Source organism: Accipiter gentilis, chromosome 30, assembly GCF_929443795.1.
Source record: "Accipiter gentilis chromosome 30, bAccGen1.1, whole genome shotgun sequence".
Lineage (NCBI taxonomy): Eukaryota > Metazoa > Chordata > Aves > Accipitriformes > Accipitridae > Astur > Astur gentilis.
Window position 1 is genome coordinate 14,475,295 of NC_064909.1, and position 21,904 is coordinate 14,497,198.

General features: G+C 43.7%; 1 protein-coding gene across 1 annotated transcript in view; it reads right to left on the minus strand.

The window, feature by feature from the left end:
* Positions 1-319: 319 nt before the first annotated feature.
* CAPN8 (calpain 8) overlaps positions 320-21,904 on the minus strand; it is a 30,861-nt gene continuing 9,276 nt past the window's right edge. The window contains exons 3-21 of the mRNA XM_049833543.1: positions 19,691-19,809; positions 18,424-18,557; positions 17,947-18,115; positions 16,977-17,060; positions 16,097-16,182; positions 14,646-14,720; positions 13,484-13,644; positions 12,598-12,773; positions 10,568-10,579; positions 8,630-8,841; positions 8,007-8,043; positions 7,268-7,333; positions 6,279-6,336; positions 5,632-5,698; positions 4,333-4,399; positions 2,944-3,022; positions 1,915-2,031; positions 1,238-1,296; positions 320-343 (exon numbers count right to left, since the gene is read on the minus strand). Of these exons, the coding sequence (XP_049689500.1) occupies positions 320-343; positions 1,238-1,296; positions 1,915-2,031; positions 2,944-3,022; positions 4,333-4,399; positions 5,632-5,698; positions 6,279-6,336; positions 7,268-7,333; positions 8,007-8,043; positions 8,630-8,841; positions 10,568-10,579; positions 12,598-12,773; positions 13,484-13,644; positions 14,646-14,720; positions 16,097-16,182; positions 16,977-17,060; positions 17,947-18,115; positions 18,424-18,557; positions 19,691-19,809 (1,802 nt within the window). The remainder of the gene's footprint in view (positions 344-1,237; positions 1,297-1,914; positions 2,032-2,943; positions 3,023-4,332; positions 4,400-5,631; positions 5,699-6,278; positions 6,337-7,267; positions 7,334-8,006; positions 8,044-8,629; positions 8,842-10,567; positions 10,580-12,597; positions 12,774-13,483; positions 13,645-14,645; positions 14,721-16,096; positions 16,183-16,976; positions 17,061-17,946; positions 18,116-18,423; positions 18,558-19,690; positions 19,810-21,904) is intronic.

Genomic DNA, 21,904 nt, shown 5'->3' on the forward strand with positions numbered 1-21,904 from the left:
ACCAAAGCCACCTGGGCCCATCTATCGTAAGTCAAAATTTGTGACATTTCAGCATGACGGAGAGAAACACTCTTTGTGCAGGAAAAGTAAAGGAGGTTGGGTTTGGGTTTGTTTTATTTGTTTGTTTATCTTATTTGGTTCAAGAGTGCATTTATTTTATAACTGACAGAAGTTCACTTCATTTTTAGTGGGCTTAAAATAACTTGCCAGTAATAAAACCAAGTTTCTCTCTCTGCTTTTCATAACAAGGAGAAGCTGAATGAGTGGCTCCATGTTCAGAAGAGTCTCAGAGGTCTCTGCTGAATTCATTGACCGTGGATCAAACCAGTGTGGAGCACAGCCACTGAGGGAGAAACAGAACAAGGAGTCAGATCATCCGTAAGGTCCACAGGATGCCACCGGGGCACTCCACCACAGCTCCGGGAGAACAAGCTGGGAAAAGCTGGAGCTGCATTTTAATCTGTTGTATGTGTAGGATCCATCTGCTCTGGAACTTCAGGGAAATTTATTGCTAGCATCAGCCTCAGACATTGCAAGTGAGGTCTCTTCCGAGGGAGGACCAGTTCTCCAGGGCAAGCTGCATGACCTTTGAAAAATTCTAGGGTCGGAGTATGCAATGTACAATTTCAGCTAGATTTAACTAACTGTGACTGAGGGTCACAGGGCTTCCTAGCCATCCTCTTCCCTTTGAACCAGTCTTCAGCTGAGAGGACTAATTGGATGGACCTCTTGGGGCCCTTTCCAGCTGTTTCCTGAGATATATTTGTATTCTGCAAAGGGAAGACTCAAGCTGATTGCTTTTATTGCAGCTTCATCAGGAGAAATTTGCATTAAAAACAACGTGGCGAAAAAGGACCTGGCATCTTAAAAGGTCTCTTCTAATTCTGGCGGGTTGATCAGTACATTCTCTGCCAGACAAGAACAGTTCCCTGCTGTGTGTTTTCTAATGAATTGACCACTGCCTTCTAAAAGTAGATAGTGAAACACACTGGGTAAGCATCTTCTGAAGCAACCTTAGGGGTTTTGAATGTATCTTTACTTTTTTTGCTCATATAAGGTAAATGTTCGTTTTACTAATTCAGACAGGCCTTCTGAGCTGAAGTACCTTTTCACATAAACAAACTTTCCATTTGAATCACTGTTGAGTTTACCACTATAGTGATTTTAAATAAATGTATTTTACTGTGGTCCATTGCTGTAGCTTAACCAGGTGGTATTTCAATCTGACCAGCCTTACCTCAGCCAGAGAGAGCTGGATGACTTCGCTCTTGTCTTTGTCCAAGAGATGGAACACTTCTGAAAAGTAGAAGCGGGGGGGAAAATTGGATATAAACCACAGAGTTTGGCATGTAGAGAATCACTGTCTGACAAAATGTAGAGGTCTGGCTTTTTGCCATGATCTACTGGAAATCTAGACTGGTTCTGCAAGATAACATTACAGCTGTTCTTTCCTCTTACAAGTAATTTCTAAGCCACTTCATGGGGCGGAATAGTCAGATCTACAGCAGCAAACCGAGAGTTGGCAGCAGGCAACTATAAAATCTTGATGCAGTAGCATCTGGTATGATCTGGGGACAAACCTGTAAATCAGGTCTGAGTAAGGACTGTAAATGATAAATGGTACCATTTATAGGAGCTGGGACAACCTGGGGGCCAGAGCACCGATCATAAAGTGCAGATGACTGTAAAGCAGAAGAGCATGGTAGGTTATGAAAACATGTCCCTCACCCTCCATGGTCATTCAGACAGAAAGGCTTTTGCTATTTCTCTGCTGCTTTCTCCAACAGACACAATATTTCTGGCACCCTCACATTTCCAAGCAGTTTGCTACATTCACAGTTAAAAGACACCAAACACTTAATGAAACCCCAAAGTTTTCAGGAATTCCCTTGGCTGGTGAACAGAGGCACTTACTGAAGAGGGTCTCCAAGCGGATCATACAGGCCACAAAGCCATCGAAATCAATGGTCAGCTTGCTGCAGGCGTATCGGATAACAATGCTGTGTTGCACCCGGTCGTTGAGCGTGAAACCTGAAGGCATGGGAAGCACATGAATCACTGACACAGCAGGTTAAAATGCTGTCTTTGATGTGACTTATCCATGCACTGCTGCAGCTGCCCGCAGACCTGGGTGAAGGACTGAGGACTATTCCTCCCAGAAGGTCTGTCGGACTCCATCACCCACCTCTGCTGTGGGTCCTTTCCAAAGCCCACTGTGCTGGGTGAAGAGAGGCATAAAGCTCTCCCACAGCATTTTGTCAGACTGCATATTTCACATTGTTTCACAGCATAACCAGTCCTATGTTCCCCAGATAAACCCCTAATTAGCGAGTCTTGGCACTGCAGCTGAATAGCAGTGATTGCGGTAGAGCCAATTGCTCACATAACACATTGGGTTCTATTCAGGCCCATATTAGTGCTATTTCTGTCTCTGGATCATTCACATAAACTCCACCGAGCACAAGACAGATCAAAAACCAGTGTTCCTCTAGATGCCCCTGAGCGGGCAAGCATTGCTCCAAAAGTGAATAGCACACATCAGAGAGGATATCGTTGGGGCATGCCTTGATCAGGCTTGCACCTTCTCTAGTGTAAAGAGAGGTGGTGGGAGGAAGTGAAGGAAAAAGAGGATTTGGACATAGCTCTGAAAGAGGACAGTTAGATTAGGAAATAATGAGGGCGAAAATAGAGCAAGTAATAATCAGATAGATAACCAATGGTCACAGCATGGACAAAAATATCAGTGGTTCATAACGCAGAACAGAGAATGGGTTTTGATGTATATAACAGCAAAAGGACATAGCGGTCCGTGGCTGTCAGGAAGGGAGAACGGCACTGGCAACGCTGTGATCTAGGCGACAGGAGGGAAGCAAAGTCATTAAAAGGCTCCACCGTTCTTCCGATATTTGGTGATCCAACGGTGCCCCCGAGCAGCATACTCACCTGCCTCTCTGAGGGCATTTCGCATCTCATGGGAGTCGATGGTACCAGAGTAGTCACTGTCCACTTTCTTATAGATTGCCTGCAGCAGAGGGGAATGAGGGAGTGCAGGGACGGCTTTTCAATGTGTGCCCACACAGCAATGAGATATTAGGAGCACAGGCTTCGGCTTCCATAGCTGGCTAACAGCAGTAGTGAAGACATGGTAGCACGAGGCTCACCAGGCATTAGCAGCCGGAATGAAATCATCAGGACTCCTCTAGGGTTTAACTTTGGTTTGCCAGTCCATTCTGCAGCCCCTGCCCTGCCACCCTCCCTCCTCCTGTAGCTAGATTAATGTCAGGACAATCATGCCTACCTCTGCTGCCTCCACACCATCACTGTGCTGTGCGGACTCAGCCTCGGGTTTCTGATGGCTGGGACAGGGGCTGCCCCACCAGCCTGAGCTCTCACTCTTTGAAACGTTAATGAGCAAGGGAAATGTTTCAAGTAGCTACTGGCAAGCAAGGCAGACTGGGAAACACATTCCCATGGGCTGGCAGGCTGCCTGCCTTCATGTTACGTGGTGGCAGACAGGCCATTGAGGAAAATATCCTATCATTTGGCAAACACTGCAACAGACAACGTCCATTTTGCTTAATATTTCAGACACGATCACAGATGCTTCCTACTGCCAGCAGGTTTATTATCCAGAATTAGATGCCACCCAGACCTACAGCTCAGACTGGAGCTGGCTCTCAGGGCTTGCTTTGCTGGCACCTGCCCTAGGACAGATCCAGTGTTTCATGAACCCAACGCCTCTTCATGAACCTCCGGGACAGATGCTCTGGGCTGACCAGCATCAAGTATGGTAGCAGCGGGCTTGCCTGAAAGGGATGTTGTCAAACAAAGCAGGTCCAAATTTGACCTTCCCTCAGGCTGCTTGGTTCTGGGTGAACTTCCTGGGATATTAAATCCTCTGCCACAAAAATAATTCAGCACTTCTACAAGATTTAAAAAATACAAAGCCAGGTTTTTGTAGGTCCTAAAAGTACATTTCTTGTGTTTGCTGGTGCTCAGCTGGCTATGTAACATACTGCAACGGCAGAGATATGTTCACATGAGCTTTAATACAGCAGGCAGCAGAGAGCTGTCCTTGCCAACAATGAAAGAGGGTTAATCTGACTTTCCATAAGGTATTGCAAATTATGAAGAGTGGTGGGGCCAAGGCAAATGAGGATCTGCTTGTGGCCTTTTAAATCAGAGGTGTTTCTGAGCCCTGGAACAAACTCCAACCATGAGAAGAAAGGCTTCCAAGTATATCTGCCTGTGGTGGCTTAACCCTGTCTCAGTTCTGGATCTGTACTTCAGAGCTGAGAGGAAAAGGGAGACAGTCAGAAATAACTGTGTTACCAAATACTTCTGAATCTTCATCCAAAGTGTCTTGAATTCTACAAGTCCCAAGGTGCCGGTCCCATTGGTCCGAGGATGTTAAGGCATGGTTCAAAAATCAGGATTCCTCTGTCCTTAGCAAAACTGAAGAGCAACCAGTTCTGATAAAAACAAATCACCCACCACAGTGTCATCTTAATGCCATACTAGTTCTCATTTGCAATGCATCTCCATCTCACACAGACATGCCCACAGCTTTCCATTTGCTTAGCTAAAGGCATGCCAAGATTTTCTAGGCTATCTGCACTCTCGAGGATTGATATATGGAATTGCTAAATATATAAGCACAATTAGATCCACTCACATTTTGTACCTTTTACAACAGATTAGAGTCCTTACAGAAAAAAAGGACTTGCCTCGCAGCAGACAAGTGTTAGAAACCAGAGGCAGGAACTGCAGGTGAACAGCGAGAGTCGATAGCAGGCTAGACAGCCTTCCCCTGTGTCCTTCAGGGCCTTGACCATCCCTTCCTATGGAAAATTATGCAGAAACGAGGAGTTGCCCCCCATGATGCTGTACTTATTGGGTTGCCCTGTTGGGTTTGGGAGACTGTGGAGTGTAGGGCAAAGGCACCACTTCTCCTAACAGCCAGTGATCCACAAGACCCACAGCTAATCCCTGCTGACCTCAACATGACCATGTCATGAGACCAACATTAGTGTAATCCTGGCAGCATGGCTCTTGACCCTCCCGGTGCATTGGCTACCTTCCCAGCACGTCAAAGGAGTACTGGGCAGACGTGCTGACCTCTCCTTTTCCCTTGGCTACGCAAAGCTGATTAGCTGCCATGTGTCCTACAAGCTATGCAGAAGGGAGGAAGGCACAGCATGCACTTATAGCCTTCCCCCTCTGAACAGGTTCTCCAGCCTGTCTCTGCTGCTTTGAGCTCTGTGCTCTATTAGAGGTACCTGACTTAGAGACGGCGGTTGAGGTTGTGCTTAAAACCTGCCTCCTGCCAAGCACGCTGTGTATGCATCTGAAACTGCACAGGCGCATCCAGGCAGAAGGTCCCTGCTTCTTCTCCTTGCTATTTTTAGGGAAAAGTTTAAGCACTGAGAGATGCAGAGCAGGTGAGAGAAGCAGCCGATGATTAAATGGTTCAGGTTTCTGCCACCCTGAGCTGATAACGCTGCTTGGCTGAATTTTATGCCTCCAGCCGTGTCCCTGAACAATGGAAGTGTAAACTTAGCCCATCTTGTCCAGGAGTTTTGCAAAGCAGATCCAGAAACTTTAAAGGTGATGAAATGATGTTCAAAGGATACATCTAAAAGGCTGATCATCTCCCTGCAAGTGTTAATGTTGAATCCATCACTTTTAATATCATTTCCTGTACAAAAAGGGAGTAAAAACCCAAGTCAGAAATACTTCTAGATAAATATTTTTCTGCAGACAACCTTGGAAATGTCAGCCACCTTAAAATCTTGTTAGCAAAGTAAATGCTCTGCCATTTCTTCCACTATTTCCCTTCAGCTGATTAACGTGGCTTTTTTGGCACAGGGGCAGGGGATGCCACTGCTTTTGGCGGTAGTAAGCTTCTATCTGTCCACAGAAGTTATGCAGCAGCATAACAATATCTTCCCATGGTGGTCCTCCCAAGAAGGTACAGGGAATATAGTGCCTCTGTGGGAAATCAGCTGGCAGACCTTGGAAGGGGAGCACGAGGTGGTATTTTCCCCCCCCTTATTACAGGTTCAACAAGCCAGGAGAAACTCAGCTGGGGGCAGACACAAACTCAGTTTTTCATCACCCTTAGCTGATAGAGCTGGGTTTTGTAAGCACAGATCCCATCTGTGTGCTAATGGACCCAGGCACAGACGGTCACTCTGCCCAAAGAGGAACTTTATGTCTTGCCATTTCAGCGTGTGCCTCTTGGCTCCATTCAATAGGAACTACATAAAGTTACTTACTCTTCGCCAAAACCTGGTTTAGGATAGTTCGAAGTTCAACTGCAGTCACTTCACAGTCCTGGACAGAAAACAAAACATACTTTAGGTATTAACATTAAAATTATTTGAAACAAGCTGTATTCATTTGCTGTCAGACATCCAGAGACAATTTTCCTTTCATGTAAACCCTTAAATTTTTTCTAACACTCTATATTTACAATCAGACATCACATGGAGGAGATCCTCAGAAACCACGAATATTTCCTAGCCTTCCAAATGGGAAATAAGTGGTTTGTTAGGTGCTATGGTGACGTGACCCAGTAAGAGTTAACTTTTTAACAGGTTTGACTGAATTGGGTGACTACCTTCTTTCTCAGCTAAAGAGGTTCAGGAGAGCATTTGAGATTTTCCAGGCTTATGGAAACTACAACTAAACAATACTAAAATCGCCTTCTCAAAACTCAGAAAGGTCTTTCTAACTAACAAGATATTTTCCCTCTCTGATGTCAGTGGCTGCTTCTTCATTAAGAGAAAATCTGACATGACAGCCACGGGCTAGTACGGCAGGGCTTCGCAGATACTGAGGTTTGTCAAATACAATAAATAGAGAGAAAGTTAAGCCAACAGTTTTCCGATTCCTGGGGATTCTAAACAAAAAGGAAGGAATTGGCCAACTAGGCAATTGTCAGAATTATACGCTAACTCCACAGGTAATTTATTTCACCGTGGGATAATATTTTCACAGTCCTCACTCCCATCATCCCTATTTTCAAAGTTAGTCCTTGCCCTGCATTACCAAGGGAACAAATCACATTTTTGCACCAATAAAAGGAAAAATGTAGTAAAACTGCTCTATTGTAAAATAAATTGAAGTGAAGCTGTGAGTTAATAAAAGAGGAGAACTCCTTGGTTTTTTGAAGACCAGACAGTAAAAGGAATCAGCAAGTCAAATATTTGCATAATCATAACAGAGAGGTCCCAGTCTTTTTCTTTCACTTTAATCCACTTACCTCTCCAGAGAGCTTTTGAAACAGAGTCTTGAACTCATCATCTATATCTTTGTTATCAACATGAGGCTAGAGGAAAGACATGACCAAGAGTGTGGTTTACAAGGTGGTTCTAGAAAGCGAGCTCTGGATATCATAAAACAGCTTTACAGGGGACTATTTACAGCAATGGAAAATGAGCACTTGCTCTGCCGCAATGGCAAAACAGTGGCACTACTTAAATCAAGACCAGCCAGAGGCTGGCTTCATATGGGAGTAAATACTTTCTAAGACTAATGAAAAAGTTTTCTTCTGTTACGAAGATAGTTTTATAAAATAGCTGCAATGAAAGTGTCGCTGCACATGGCCATTACAATTCAGCAGTTCCTTGGAAGCCTGCTTTTGCAGTTTCTCTTAGACTTCAGGAATAGTATTTGTTTCTATGGAAAGGATCACTCTGTGCCCTCCCTACCTTCTCCCACCTGTGCTAGATGGAAGGACAATTTAATGTGTTCCAGCCCAGTCTACAAGGGTGCAGCTTCTGTGCTACATGGGCTCAGGTACGTGAAAATGCATGTGAAACTAAGACACAGAGATATGTAAAGAATCCCCACAACCAAAAAATATTCCTTCTGAGCACAAAAACATACTGTGATCCCAGCTCAGGGGAGAAATAAAAATCTTGCCCCTGTTTTGCCCCCACATTATGAAGGAAAAGTCTGCTAGGAAAAGAAAGATTGATCTGCCAAGGTAAGACGCTTACCTCATATGGGTTTGCAGACACCACATCACCAATCACCCTAAAGAAAAAAGAAAAAAGCCAAACCCAACAACCATAAATTATGAGTCTACCATTTGCCTTTAAAATAATTAGCAAAACAAGCTGTTTTAATATCAGGTGGTAGTGAATGCACAGAACAGGCCTCCAGGTTTCCTGCTTCCCAGGCTCCTCATCCAACCTCTGTCTGTCCCACCTCTTTGAAGATATTTTCCTTGGGAAATGAGGCCTTGTTGTTCTTGTCTTGTATCCAGACTCCTGTTTTTTCATTCAATGGCTGCTATTGATACAACCCTTTTTAAAATCATATCCTCATCAACATCCTCCCAAATCCTGCTCTCTTTAATTGTGGTAACTTCTACTTCACAGACCTGAGGAATCTAGTTACCACTTGAGTGCTTGGTGGAGGCCATCTGAAGAGCCATGACCTCTCTACCAAGGATGTGTGTGTCACATATGGTAGACTACATAAGAAAATAGGTCCTAGAAATGGGACTGTTCTGCTGATTAAAGGAAAAGATAGAGCACAGGATGTGGGTGCAACACCTGACTTTTTCCTTTATGTGCCTCACCAGCAGAAGAGGACGCTTTACAGAAAAGATACGCACTGCGTTTTAGCCTGTTTCTCAGAAAAAACTCGCAGGCAGAACTCTCCATTTTTGTAAGGCTCAAAAGTGGATGGCACAATGAGGTATTCTCCCCGGGGCAATTTCATGCGGCTGGAGACTTCACGCAGGTTGATGTAAGGATCAGACCGAGCTGCTGGTTGGTTCCTTGCGAAGAAAGCACGGTTCACATGAATATCTGTGTTATTTTCCAGCTGCGGGAAATGTGTTTTTGTTAGAAACCATTTGACAATTCACTGGTAAGCCAGCCACCCTATTTCAATTTCAGTGCTTTAAAGCCATCTCAAGTTTTTCTTAGCATAAAATAATAAATCTGCGAGTGATGGCATAAAAGATAACCACCAGGGTTCTGTCATGGGAAACAGTCAGGAAGATAATTAGAAGGGGCAAGGATCTTTATACAGATTATCTTTTCACATGTCTCTTTACAATTTGTGATATAAAATAAATAAAAAGATCATAATGTGTGCTCGTATCTGGTCAAACTAGTACCTGCTGTACTTAAGTTGTCCATGTATTGAGCATTTTTTGCTTTCATAGGCTGTTTGTGGAAAATTTAAATTTCAGAATATTTTTGAGCAAGTTATGGTATGGGATAAATCTCCTAATTGCATAGGAACTGTAGTCTCTAATTTCTTTAAACAGACAGAAAAGAATAGTAAACAAGACAAAGTAGCAGTCACAAGGGTGAGGCTTTTGGGGCCACATTAGATGATTTACGCAACTTCTATTAGTAATACTAAGGATATTCCTTTGGATTATGTGTAAAATAGTACTTAACTTTTCCTTAACACCAATATACACTGAAGCAAGTGAAACATTGCATATGTCATGAAACAAAATACCGATGTAAGAAGAAACAGTAGTGTAAGAATAACATCTCTGCTATAAACCTCCTATTCATGACTTTTGCTCCACAGGGTTGTCTTTCAAAAAGCGTGATTCAATGATGCACAAAAAGTGCTGTGTGGTTGACACAGGGTTGGGAACATTGCATACAGATAAGGTTTCTGGCTGTCTAAGATCAAAGCATACAAAGATGTTCCCAAATATTTCATAATCATTCAGGTTTTCTGTTGTAAACTGTAGAAAAATACGGGGGGGGGGGGGGGGGGGGGGGTGCTTTTTTGTTCTGAAGGTAAAATGGGATTTGTTATTTATTCAACAGCCTCATCCTTCCTCCTCACTCAATCTTAAGCTAAGTGGGACTGCAAAGATTAAGAATCCAGATCCGTATCATTTTCAATCTATAAAGTTCATTTTCCCTTTGCATCTGCAAGGCTGTTAAAAGAGCACAGTTAATTGCTACATGACCACATATTCATTTACTGAGAGAGAAGAAAAGGGCTGAAAAGCCGAGATAAAATTGGAAGTGCAGGCTGCTGGACCTCAGTAATGAATATAGGCTATTCCTACTGCCAGACACCCCTGGGGTCTCTTTCCTCAGGAATGAAAAGCCTCTTTACCTCAGTATTGACTTCTGGGAGGATTAGGGAATGTTGAGCAGGATTTTTTCAGTACCAGGAGCCTCAGCTCAGAACTATGAAAGGAATGGATCCACAGAGTTTGGCATTTCTTCTAAACATTAGCTATATTTTCTCAATTTTAGAGTGCAGAGACTGTTCTGCCTTCACCTGTACTAAATAGACAAATTCTGACCTCTGTTATACAAACTTAGTGGAAGCCAGATTTCAACAAGTATAAATGAAGTCAAGATTGGGACTAAGATGTCTGTAATAAATGCTTGTGCCCCAATCGCTTGGTTATTCAGAACTTGAGATATCGGTCCAGTGATCCAAGAACAAAGCCCTCCAGAAGAGCTGTCATTAGTAAGGAAGAAGTCTTCCTGGTAGCTAAATTCTCCACTGCAACAGAAGGTCCCCATCTGGAGGGTAGAAGACTTCAGCAGAGACTACATACCTCCTCAGGAATCTGAAAGGAAGAGAAAGAGCTGATGTTAAAGGGCTGCTACATACCCACATCTATCATTAGGGGGAAAAAAAAAAAATCAGATAAAGTCTCCTCGAGACACTTTTTTTTCATTTTCATTTACAACCACATATTGTACTATCAGTTATACATAAAGTTCTAGCTTGTGCTAGAGCTGTTCCAAAGGAAAAACAGGATTTTCATCCAAAGGAATTATATTGCAACATTTAATTGCTTCTCTCCTGGTATGGTGTTGTGAATGATACTATTGGTTGGAAATGTTTGGGTAAGCCTTTAAATGTTCGGTCAGGAAAGTTAACAAGTTAGCCCCACTTTGCTAACCAAAAACAAACTGAGAATTTATTACAGCAGACCTAAAACCTACTAGTCTGCTGTTACTGGAATATGATGAAAATATAAGGCTACCATCACTAGCAGCCAGCCTGGAGGTGATGAGATTGTTGTAAGGCAATTGTAACAAATTTCATGATTTGGTCCACCCTAAATTAACTAAATTGCTATGTTCATTTGTACCTCCAAATATAAGGTAGCTTTTCCAAGAGCAATTAGTTGTCTTAAGAGCATAGATTCCAGTGAACACCACAGAGAGTGTCCTCCCAAGTCACGAAAGAGCTTTTGGAACTATCGCACATAAAATGATTCTGAGGCCTGAGACAGCCCCTGGAGACCTCAGGTCTTGTTCCTTATAACGAACATACTAGAAGGCCAGGAGCTCAGTGATGGGCATCCTTACAGTTATTGCCAGTAGGCAGTTTGAGCTACGTGACTTACAAAAGCTTTGCGGGGCAGGTAGACTTGAGCATACACCTCTTCACCTTCCCCTGCACAGAGATCTGCTTTAGGTCACCATCCATGCTGTCCTAACCAGACCTCCTCAGCCACAGTATCAGCTGCAATGATGTAAATCTACAACAGTGTGTGACTCGGGTAACTTGGATCATAGCTGAATGTCTACCTGAGATGACTTAGCAGCCATGCCTTTCAAAATAAAGTCTTCATTTTGTTAAAAGCCACCAAACCTACCCTACTGTGGAAAAGATCACAGAGGAGGCAGGTGGGATGAAACAGATGTAAAGCACAAAAGCTCTGCTAACTTCTCCGGGGTTGTACTCAGTGATATGAGCAGGCAAACATCCTTAACGTGCAAATTCAGGATGCTGGAAGGCCAGGGTGCTTGGCACCATGCAGATGGCAACTCAGAAATGTGCTCAGTGAGAACCGTTTGTGTATGCAGACACTTAGGCACTAGGGAAAACCTTTCCTAGTTTTGAACCATCCTGCACAAGACATATTAGCAAAAGTCAGCCATTCCCATCTGCTCCCACCTGTGCTGGTTAATGCTCTTCATCCAGTGGAATCTACACAACATTTAATTGCTTTTCTCCAGATACAATATTGGGAATGATAACACTGGTTGGAAATTCTTATATTTGCTTCTCTCCCCTCATAACACAGAAATTAGACGTGACATTGTAGGCTTTTTCCCTACAATTTTTAGAGACAGAAGCAACACTGGGAGAATTAGGAAAGAAAAAGAAAAAAAAAAACCAACCCAAAATTACTGAACCAGAACAATAGCATGGCAGACAATGAATCAAACCAATTTTCAAATGCAAGGGAAAAATAATAAAAAAAGGAAAGTGACTACTGAGCACTAACGATAGGCTGTAATCAGAAACACTTATCTGGAATTGCCAGGCACCCTGAGCCTGCCCCCATTCAGATTTTGTAAGAGAAGGCTCTCAATGAGACTGTTGCTAAATTATTGCCTCTGGTTTTACACTGCTCTCCTGTTAAAGTGGGACAGAAACCGAGCCTAAATTTATCTGAATCTTCCCATATTATGTGGGTCAGGAAGAAATGAGAGAAGGATTTGAATCATCTTGCAAAATCCAGTTCTTATTGAAGTCTAGTGCTGAATGTCAAGAGGTAGCACATTGCTAATTTTTTCCAGCGTAACAGAACAAAGAATAAAGCTTTTAATCAGGAACAAACTTTACCCGATAGAGCGAATAACCAATACTAAGCAGATCTTCTCCCATTTTCTTCTGTCTCCTGCGGTTCTTCTGCATCAAGCCCACCAGTATAGTACAGCACGGCTCATCCAAACTCCCTTCATGGTCATCATCTGGTTTGTCCAACCGGATTTTAAACTGGGGATTGGTCCAGTATGTTGCTAAGAATTCCCAAGGTGACACAAAAAGGAAGAGATTTTGTTGTCATTATAGCCCAGGTGGCTGTCTCTAGAGTTACAGAGAATACCTCTTTGGAAGGACTTTTGCCTGGAGTTTTTCCAGCCCTTTCCATTACATTATATGGTTTTATGTTTTCACAGCTATGCTGAATGTCAATTGAAGCCACAGCAAATCAAAGCACCAAGGTTATTTCCTGGGGAGTAATGACCAACAGGGAGGAGCTGATATCATTAATTCCAGCCAGTCATTTATCTCCAGGAAATGTCCTTGGCCAAGGCTGTTATTGTTGCAAGAGGACCAAATGCCAGGCAGCCTCTCCAGAGGTCTAACCTGAAAATGACTGGGAAACAACACTGTCACTGAACTGTGGCACTTTCCTGGCCTACCCACCCCTTTGGAGGATTACTCCAGCCAGTAGCAAAAGCCATGTAAGCAGGAAAAGCAGACAGAGAAAGAAAGAAAAGAGTACAGCCATGAATTGACTGCTTAGTGAGTTGGTAATCCCTGACGAGGAAATAAGTGTGAATTAGATCTTCATTTAGACTGCCAAGCTTTTGCTTGCTGTCTAAACCCCACAGAAAGAGCTGAACCTCCAAGCCCTTCCCACCAAAGCCCCCTCCAGTTAACAAGATTTTTTTTTATATAGTTTTGTTTGGTATTTCACCAAATGCCCACTTGGCTGGGTCTCCACCTTGGTAATTCTGGCAGCCCCCAGCAGTTGAACCCCGTCTCCACTGTCCGTTAAACAGGGTCAGGTCCCATTTATTGACCTCGTTGCTTGTCAGTGTGTCGGGAGTCAAGTTGCAGATCTCAAGGCGAGTGAACTGCCTTTGAAAATCCGAAAATGCCATCCTGGTGCACAAAAAGACCAGGGTTAGTCCATCAGCCTGCAACAGCCGAGGCAACTGCGGATGAAGTCTCTCCCAACAGGGCAGCAAACGTCGGTACTACAGAGCTGCCCAAAGCCCCACTTAATTGAACTCTGAAACTTGGAACTGGCTTTTGGGAAACAAAATTTCCCACTCCCTGAATGAGCTGTATCTCCTGGAGACAGTTGTTCTCAACGGCTGTTACACTTTATGGGCTCAGTCACCATTTTCTGCCATCCCAGCTGTGGGCATTCCCTTGTGGATCACGCTTCATAAGTAAATTCACTAAAACTGGTGGAACAAAATATGCAAGGAGATGCCATTTAATGGGAGTAAGAGTTGGCCCTTATGAAAGCATCACTCTGTAGAAAAACAGTCTCAGTTTGATGTTTTGCTTTAATTCTATCGTTGATGGTTTTTTTAACATTCTTAGTAGGTTTGCATGAGTGACAGATCTTGATCGCTTCATGCCGCAAGCAGAGGTCTGTTCTCATTTCTTAGTGCCTTATGGCCCGTATAGCTGATTGCACTGGAAGACAGTGGCCGTTTATCTTTCCAGTCTAGGATAGAGTGACATGGGTTCAGTACTGATCCATATAATCAGCTAACTGGGAAGGGCTTTCCATTAGGTCTGGGTAAACAGACTCTTCCCAAGCTGGTAATCTAAACTTTTTCATTAGTGTGTAGCATTTAGGCAAAAAAACAAACCTCAAAATGTAGAGCAGCTGAGGTTCATTCTTGCCACCTCATTAATTTTATTACCATCTGGTCTCTATATTTTGGATAAGCAGTGAGTTATGCAAGCTCTAATAAAAGGTAATGTTTGAACGGGAAGGGAGATAAACAAGAGGCTAACAAAGCACACATGTCATTATTAACCCCCTTGGTGCTGGCAGTTTCTCCCCATCCAACTGAAAGGACTGCTTAAAGAGCATACATGCACATAAAATGCCCGAAAGATTAAGCTAAATGAACAATTCTCACCAAAACTCTCCATCATCTACTTGCTTATCCAGAGCCTGTTTTTGTTTGGGATCAACATAATTCCATTCAGGAGCACTGCAGACAAAGCACAAAAGCAAGCTGTTCAGTTGTTGTATTTTATTCTACAATGAGATCAGAGAGTTAGGGTCTCTCTTTGGTTACAGCTGATAAGGGAGTATGTATTTCTTCAACAACTAGACCTTCTGCCCCTCCCAATGGCAGTACACACTGCAACCTGACTATACAAGGCTGGAATCAGACTGCAACCGTATTTGCAACAAATAAGCCTTAAACTGAATCATCACTGCCAGGTGCCAAAATGTACAAATATTGCAGACTGGCTGGATTAGGTAACACTCAGCCTGAAAGTCAAGCAGAGCTTCTCCATTGTAAGATCTATTGGGATGCCTGGTAGTCTCCCTAGGGAAATGATATAAACTCCACTGCTGGGGTCCCAGAAGAAAAAGAAAGCAAAAAGGTTGAATTTGAAAATGTACTGCAGATAAATGGCATTGCTCCTTTCCCATTCTGATGTTAATGTGCAGCAAGCTGGATTCTGCTCTGATCTGCTCCCACGTGGCAACGCAGTTCTGCACCTGCCTCAGCAGGGTTGTCCCATGGTGAAACAGGTGTACCAAAATCAGGATATGGCATGTATGCATGCCTGAGGCACCTTATCTTGGGGCTGAGCAAAGCAGCTCTGACAAAGGTAAAAATAATTGTAATGTTTATCTCTATTTTCTGTCCTTAAGTATGATACGACACCAGCACCAGGACTGCAGTCAGTCAGGACAGGAAACTGAAATCTCAGTGTGTTGCATGAAAAAATATATTGTGGCCCAAATGAAAGTAAAATTTATGCCATTCTAAATATAAAAATAAAAGAGGTGTTATCACTGCCATTCTCCTGAGATTCCAAGATAGTTAAAGCCCAGACACTTTCTGAGAGATTTTCAATCTTCTGGGTCCTTAGCTTAGTCAACATCCTCATTTTTTCAAGATTCTCCAGTAGAAACCAAATACTGGTCTGATTTATTGCTGAACAACCTTAGAGTTGAAGCAGAGGCACAATGGTTTATCCCTGCTGTAATTCCCCAGAGTGGGATTGCTTTGCATATTCTACTAAGGTCCCGGCACCATCAGTAGGATCAATCTGAGAAAAGTTATCTTGCAAAATGACATGGATATGGCTTGCATTGGGCTGCTCTCGATTAAAACATGGGCTGTTCTTTCTTATTAGAAAGCTCTGCCTGAGGCAGGGAAGAATGTCTGCTGGGCAGAGCGGATCAATATCTAACCTTGCTAATAAATTAATAGTGTTTTATTCCAACTGATTTAGTATCTCTCCTAAATGTGCTTTGTGATTGGATTAACTGCATAGCCCCAATTTAATTTTTATAAGATACCAAAATACACTGAAGGCAGAGAAGCAGGGGCATATAAAAACCTACTTATCACTCCAAGCTCCAGTCCATTCCACGTCACCCCAGGGATTTCTAAGCCTCACTAGTTTCTCTGGCCGTCCTCGGTAATATACCTAAAAGATCCACAACAAACAGAGCCTGAGAGCTTCCATTATTCCAATCATCACAGGGCAATTGCTTTTCAGACAGGATAAAACACGATTTGTACTTGAGTGATGCAGTCCATTACAATTTGCAATAGGTAAAAGACACCTAGATGCCTTCCACCCCTATTTTACATTATCCTGTGCCACCAAGTGAGCCGTTAGCTGCAGGACTCACCATTTCGTATAATGACAGCAACCTGCAAGGAAAAACATCAGCTACAAAACAGCAGAATATCTACCTCCTCGAAAGCAGGAGACATCGCACAACACAACAAGGTTGGAAAGAGGTTATTTGGCATGGACACCTCTGTAATGATTCCAGTTTCAGAGGAGCAGGAGTATCTAGGGCCCGTTGTGAAGGTGAGACTAATGGCCAAGCTCATGAAAGAGGTTTTTACTCCTTTCTTATTAGCGCTGACCGGCCAAGTACACGCTCCCACCTCGTGCAGCATGAACACGTGTGGAAATGGCTGCCTCCTCTCCTGTTTCTCTTTTCCGTACCTTCCATTTCAGTAACACCTTGGCCCACCTTTACATTTTGTATTCCAGTCTATTGGTATAAGCTGCAGACTGCACAGTATACTCTGTATAACTACCAGTAACAGAGCTTCTGTCCTGCGTAAGTACTACAGGTACTTTCTTTTTTCTGTAAGAGGGTGCATAAGTTAGCAAAGTTTTTATTTGGTCAGTCACAGAAAGACATCAGAAGATTGAAGACACTGCAGCTGGTTTGTATGATGGCCCTGGAGAGCCTGGCTTACCTCTTCTGCTCCAGTGACAGAGTAAGCGTGTCCCTTTACCAGCTTCAAACTTGTGATTGCTTCTATTTCAGCTGCAGTAGTTATCTGGGGCAATAAAAGTATACACATTTAGGACTATATATTGTGTATGAGCTCAGCTTTCATGAGCAAATTAATATGGGGGAAGATATCCAAAGTGGTATGCACAATGAATATCAATATTCTTGATGCAAAGTATATTAAATAGAGGTGACATCCACAGCAAAAGTTCACCTCCACAGTTTCATGCCCCTAAATATGCAGTCCTAGCACAGCAGAAATTCAAGAATGTACAATGAAATCTAAATCTAAATCCAATTCCTAGCTCAGGTAACAGGCCCAGTCACCTGCAAAGCCATATTCATGTGAACTAAGCTCTAGCCTGCCTTGGTTGAGATCCATAATATCAAAATTTGAACTCTGGCAATCCCATATGCCATGAAGCAGGATTTCAAACAAGATAATGAAATGGGATGTGAAAGGTGTGAAGTTTCCAAAACGTGTACAAACATCATCTGCAACTTGAGAGAGTTTGTATTACAGGTGTCAATAATCTTTAGGACCGAAAACCAAAGCCAGAATCAGACTACAGGCTACAACAAAGTGTCTCAAAGAGTTTTTTATCTGGCAGTTGAGTGTCTGGAGCTGAAATTACACAGAATTTGAATGAGAAAACATACTCAGAGAATGAAAATGAAGTTCTGGAAGACCAGTCCTCAGTATTATCACAGGCTGTTTTGTAAAAAGGGACGCATGATGAGAGTTGGTTATTTAGAAACTCATCCAAAGTTTTTATAACAGAAATCAATAAAAGCCTCCCACCAATTGTAGTTTGCTTTTACTTCAGACCTTCCTACCTATGTCTAACATAGGTCTGAGCTTTTTTTACAGTATGGACCAGAGCCTGGAGAAGAGGAGTGAGGAGAGTAAAGCAGCAGCAGCAGCCTCTTACATCTATGGAACAGCCAAGCAGCGACCCAGCTCTCAGAGCCTTCTGGATGATTTGGTACAGGTTTGAAGGAGCCCTCCGCAGCTCATAGGACTCAGAGATGCCTCCAGTAAAATCCTCAAAGGCCTCTATAGTGGACCCTCCTGCAAGAGCTTCATACGAGCCATTCAACCTGTGGGAGAGATGACAAGAACTATATAAGGAGCCATCTCCACCTGTAAGCATTAGCAGTGCAGAAAGAAGGGTTTATAATGTAGTATCTCTCAGTCCACGTGATCATCAGTGTGACCCGGGGCACCAGAAGTAAAGCCCCTTGAACCCAGCAGTTGGCAATACCCTTTATGGACCTAGAGGGAACTGTAAATAATGGGTGGAACGGAGGCTGCATGTAAGTGAAGTGCATTGTGTCTAACATCGCAACCACGTGGACAGTCAGATTCTGCACACCCAGGAGCGCTGCCTCCTGCTTAGCCCCCGTACTTGGCGTAGGCCTTCTCCAGCAGCGCGCTCCAGAACTCGTTGCTTTCCTCCGAGTGCACAAAGAGAAGCTTCCCATTCTTGGTGGGCAGCCTGTCGTCCACCACGACGTCCACCCACTCCCCGTACTGCCAGAACTGGTGAAAAGAAGAAAGGAAAACATGATGAGGGCTGGTGTGCACATGATAGCTCCACACTTCCATCTTCCTACACCGTCACCTGTCATCAGTTCCCCCTGGATAAGTCACTGTAAGGTTTCATTCCCATGTTGGATTCCTCCCCCTTGTAATAGAGGCAAACTCTTCCCAGCCCTGTGAAGCACTGAGCAGGCTTCTTAACCCTGTGTTAAATTTTGCTGATAGGTAATATTAACAGCAACTTGTTGCACATAACATCTGGAACACTGTCTGTGCTCCATGCAGAGCATACATGATGAACAGTCCAGAAAGCTAGCATGTAGACAGGATACTCTAAAGTATCTTTTCTTGTCTACTTTTTTAAGGCCCAGTCCACTGGGGGGAAAAAAACCAAAACAATGCACCTGTAAAAATGCTGCAAGGAGAGGTCACCCAAAAGGAAAACACTCAATAGTGCTAATCCCTTCTGAAAAGACTGGGAAATGTGTGAAACATTGCTAATGCTAATATTTTGCCTGAACACTAGAAACATTTACTCCAGAATTTAATGCAGTCCTGAAAGGAAAGAAGATAATTCACACAATAACCCCCTCTGCTGAGATGAGCTGGTGGAAGGGATAGGTATGTGCTCTATAACACCTGTCCTCACCAAAACACCCCCTTTAGCTTTGCAGGGAGAATCCCTGCTGCTCGCGCCCGAGCCTAACCTCTAGTCAAAGCAGGTTGGCTCAGTCCCAACACACTGGGTCTGCAGGCAAGGAAATCCAGGGGAGGGGAGGAGAGGGAAGGGAAGGGAGCGGGGAGGAACCGCATCAGCCTGAATTCACTCTTGACAGCTGGCAGCGACAGAGCTTGGCTTGACTCACAGGGCGTGATGGTTTGGCTCAGTTTACAAAACCTGTATAACTCACCAGAGCCCTATCAGCTGTAAGACAGCAGAACCTAGCCAGTGAGTAGGCATCATTTAACATTATTTAACTCTGTTCTTCTTTGCTTTCCCTCTGCCCCACCAATTTCACTTACACACCATAATTCTTGACTATCTAGCCTGTGCCAAACACAAAACAAAGCTGGGTTTAGCCGAATACAAGCATTTTCCTCTGTTATTCTCAATACCCTGATCATATAGGTACCTGGAAGTGAAAGATCCCAGCATAGTCCTTCTGGAAACTCTGAGCCTTGGGAACAACACGGTACAGAACCTCTGGATTCAAAGTGAGAGATGCAATGGCAGCTAGGAGCCAGCAATCACCTAAAACCGCATACGTTGCAAGACAGAAAAGTATATTAATAAATATGGGTTTGCCGAGCTGATCCTTACACCATTATGTCACACTCCTATCTAGACCAAAATGCCAGCATCAAGTGCTTTGCAGGGTCCTGCCAGACTCGGTATGGGTTCAGCAATCCATTCTTGTTTTGTTGTTACTTATCTCTTTTGCTCATTTGCCACTCATCCAGACCGCATAGGTATCTTGGGGCCTCTGAGGCTGATCATGGTGGTGATTTCAATGGTCTAGTTGGGGCTTTGCTATTTTGATTTTTTAATGAAGCTGTGAAAGCAGGCTGCTTTATCTAAGCTTGTTAATGCCCTCAGGACACCGGGAACATAGCCAGAGAGAGAAGGCGTTTGGGGTATGTGGGTTGCAAAGCCTGGCTGGGCAGCACAGAGTTAATGACCTGCAGTACTTTAACTAGACCCAAACCACCCCACCTGGGAGGAGTAAGGACTTAGAAGGGCAGAAGAGGGCAAAAGTTCTGGGTTGATAGAAGGGTAGTGGGACTTCTGTTCTTGTCTTTTGGAGAAGATTCGATGGATAGCAGGAACATTTGGGTGGCTACTCCTTCTAAGCCCTTCCTTTGAAGGTCTGAATGGGAACCAGCACTTAGGTTTATTACTACAGATTTGCCCATGAGTGTAACGGAAGCAGAAGTCTCCTGGGAACTCTGCAAGTAGGTGAGTCCTTTCTCCGGCATACTCCTTACCCTAGAAAGGATGAGGATGCCCAGCCCTCCCTGGAGGCTGCATGCTGCGTTGGTGACCTGCTTCTTGTGGGTTGGAGATTGGGGAAGTAGAAGCCTCTCTCACACCAAAGGCGGTGCCCCTGGGAGACTCAATGACTCGTGGGTTTGTTACAGTATTTGCATACTGCAAACAGCAGGAAGAACTTCTGTGATTCTGTGTTGTTTCTGAGGTGTGCAGAAAGTCTAGGAAAACAAAACTGCTCTGAAGGTACTAACATTTTCCTGGTTCCCTGTGGATTATCTGCGCCAAGACACGGTTTCTTTGTGCAGGTGCATATTCTGCAGAAGGAATTGGCATAACAGCTCTTGCTTCAGTGGAAATAAGCTAAAGGAGAAACCAAGGAACGAGTTTAATCTGTAGCATGATTTAATATCTTAGAGCAGCAGTTAACTCTTTATATTGGCTTGGGCTTTATGATTTAGTGCCGTGATGAGTGTAACTGTAAAAGTAAGATGCCGGGACTTGCCTGGTGCTGTGTGCTCTCTGCTGCCTGTACCCCCCTGGGAAGTACTCAGATGCCTCCTATGAGCTGAACAAGAAACAGCTGTTCCCAGTTAGGCAAGCAGTGACTTGAAAACACCTGTAAAGAAGCACCCCTGGTGTGATGAGCTGTAAGGACCCGAGCTGGCTGATTGGATTATGGGTGCTAAAGCAGGATCTAGGAGGGGAAACCTAGTATTAGCATGTGAGGTGCTGCTTGAGCCTTCCCCCAGGATTGCTCTGCAATATCTATGCTGCCATATTCAGGAAAGGGTATTCAAGCTGGAAGGGGGTAGAAAATGGCTGAATTACCTGCTTCTCCCCATCCACCTGCATTTCTTATGAGAAGAGGTTAAAAAAATTTGTCCTGCTCATCCTATGCAAGTGAAGCTTGAAGAGGCAGTGTGAGGCAGGTTAAATGCTACTTTGCATAAAAGTTGTTTGAGCCAAGAGCTCTTGCTTGAAAGGTAAGATTTCCTCTGCGGAAGAGAAGATAAAATAAAAGGGTTGTGAGATGTTTAAACTGGAAATGCTGTGTGTATAGAAAAAAGAGTCTGAAAGCCTCAGCCTCTGGAGCAACTATGAGTAAAAACCTTCTCGAGCTCATCTTCAGCCTAATTGTTTTACAAATTATTTGGCATTCTGTGGGAGAGGGCTTGACTTACTGGCCTGGAAGGTTCCTCCCAGCCTTAGGTACCTATGTATAAAATAAGCAAAATTGGGAGAGCACAAGGTGGGGGGAAAAAAGGCTTTAAGAACCTCCTTTCCCAAGAAAATGTAGATGCAGGAAAAAATGAGACTGAGACCACTCAGATCTGCTTTATATCTATTTCTTTGAGGC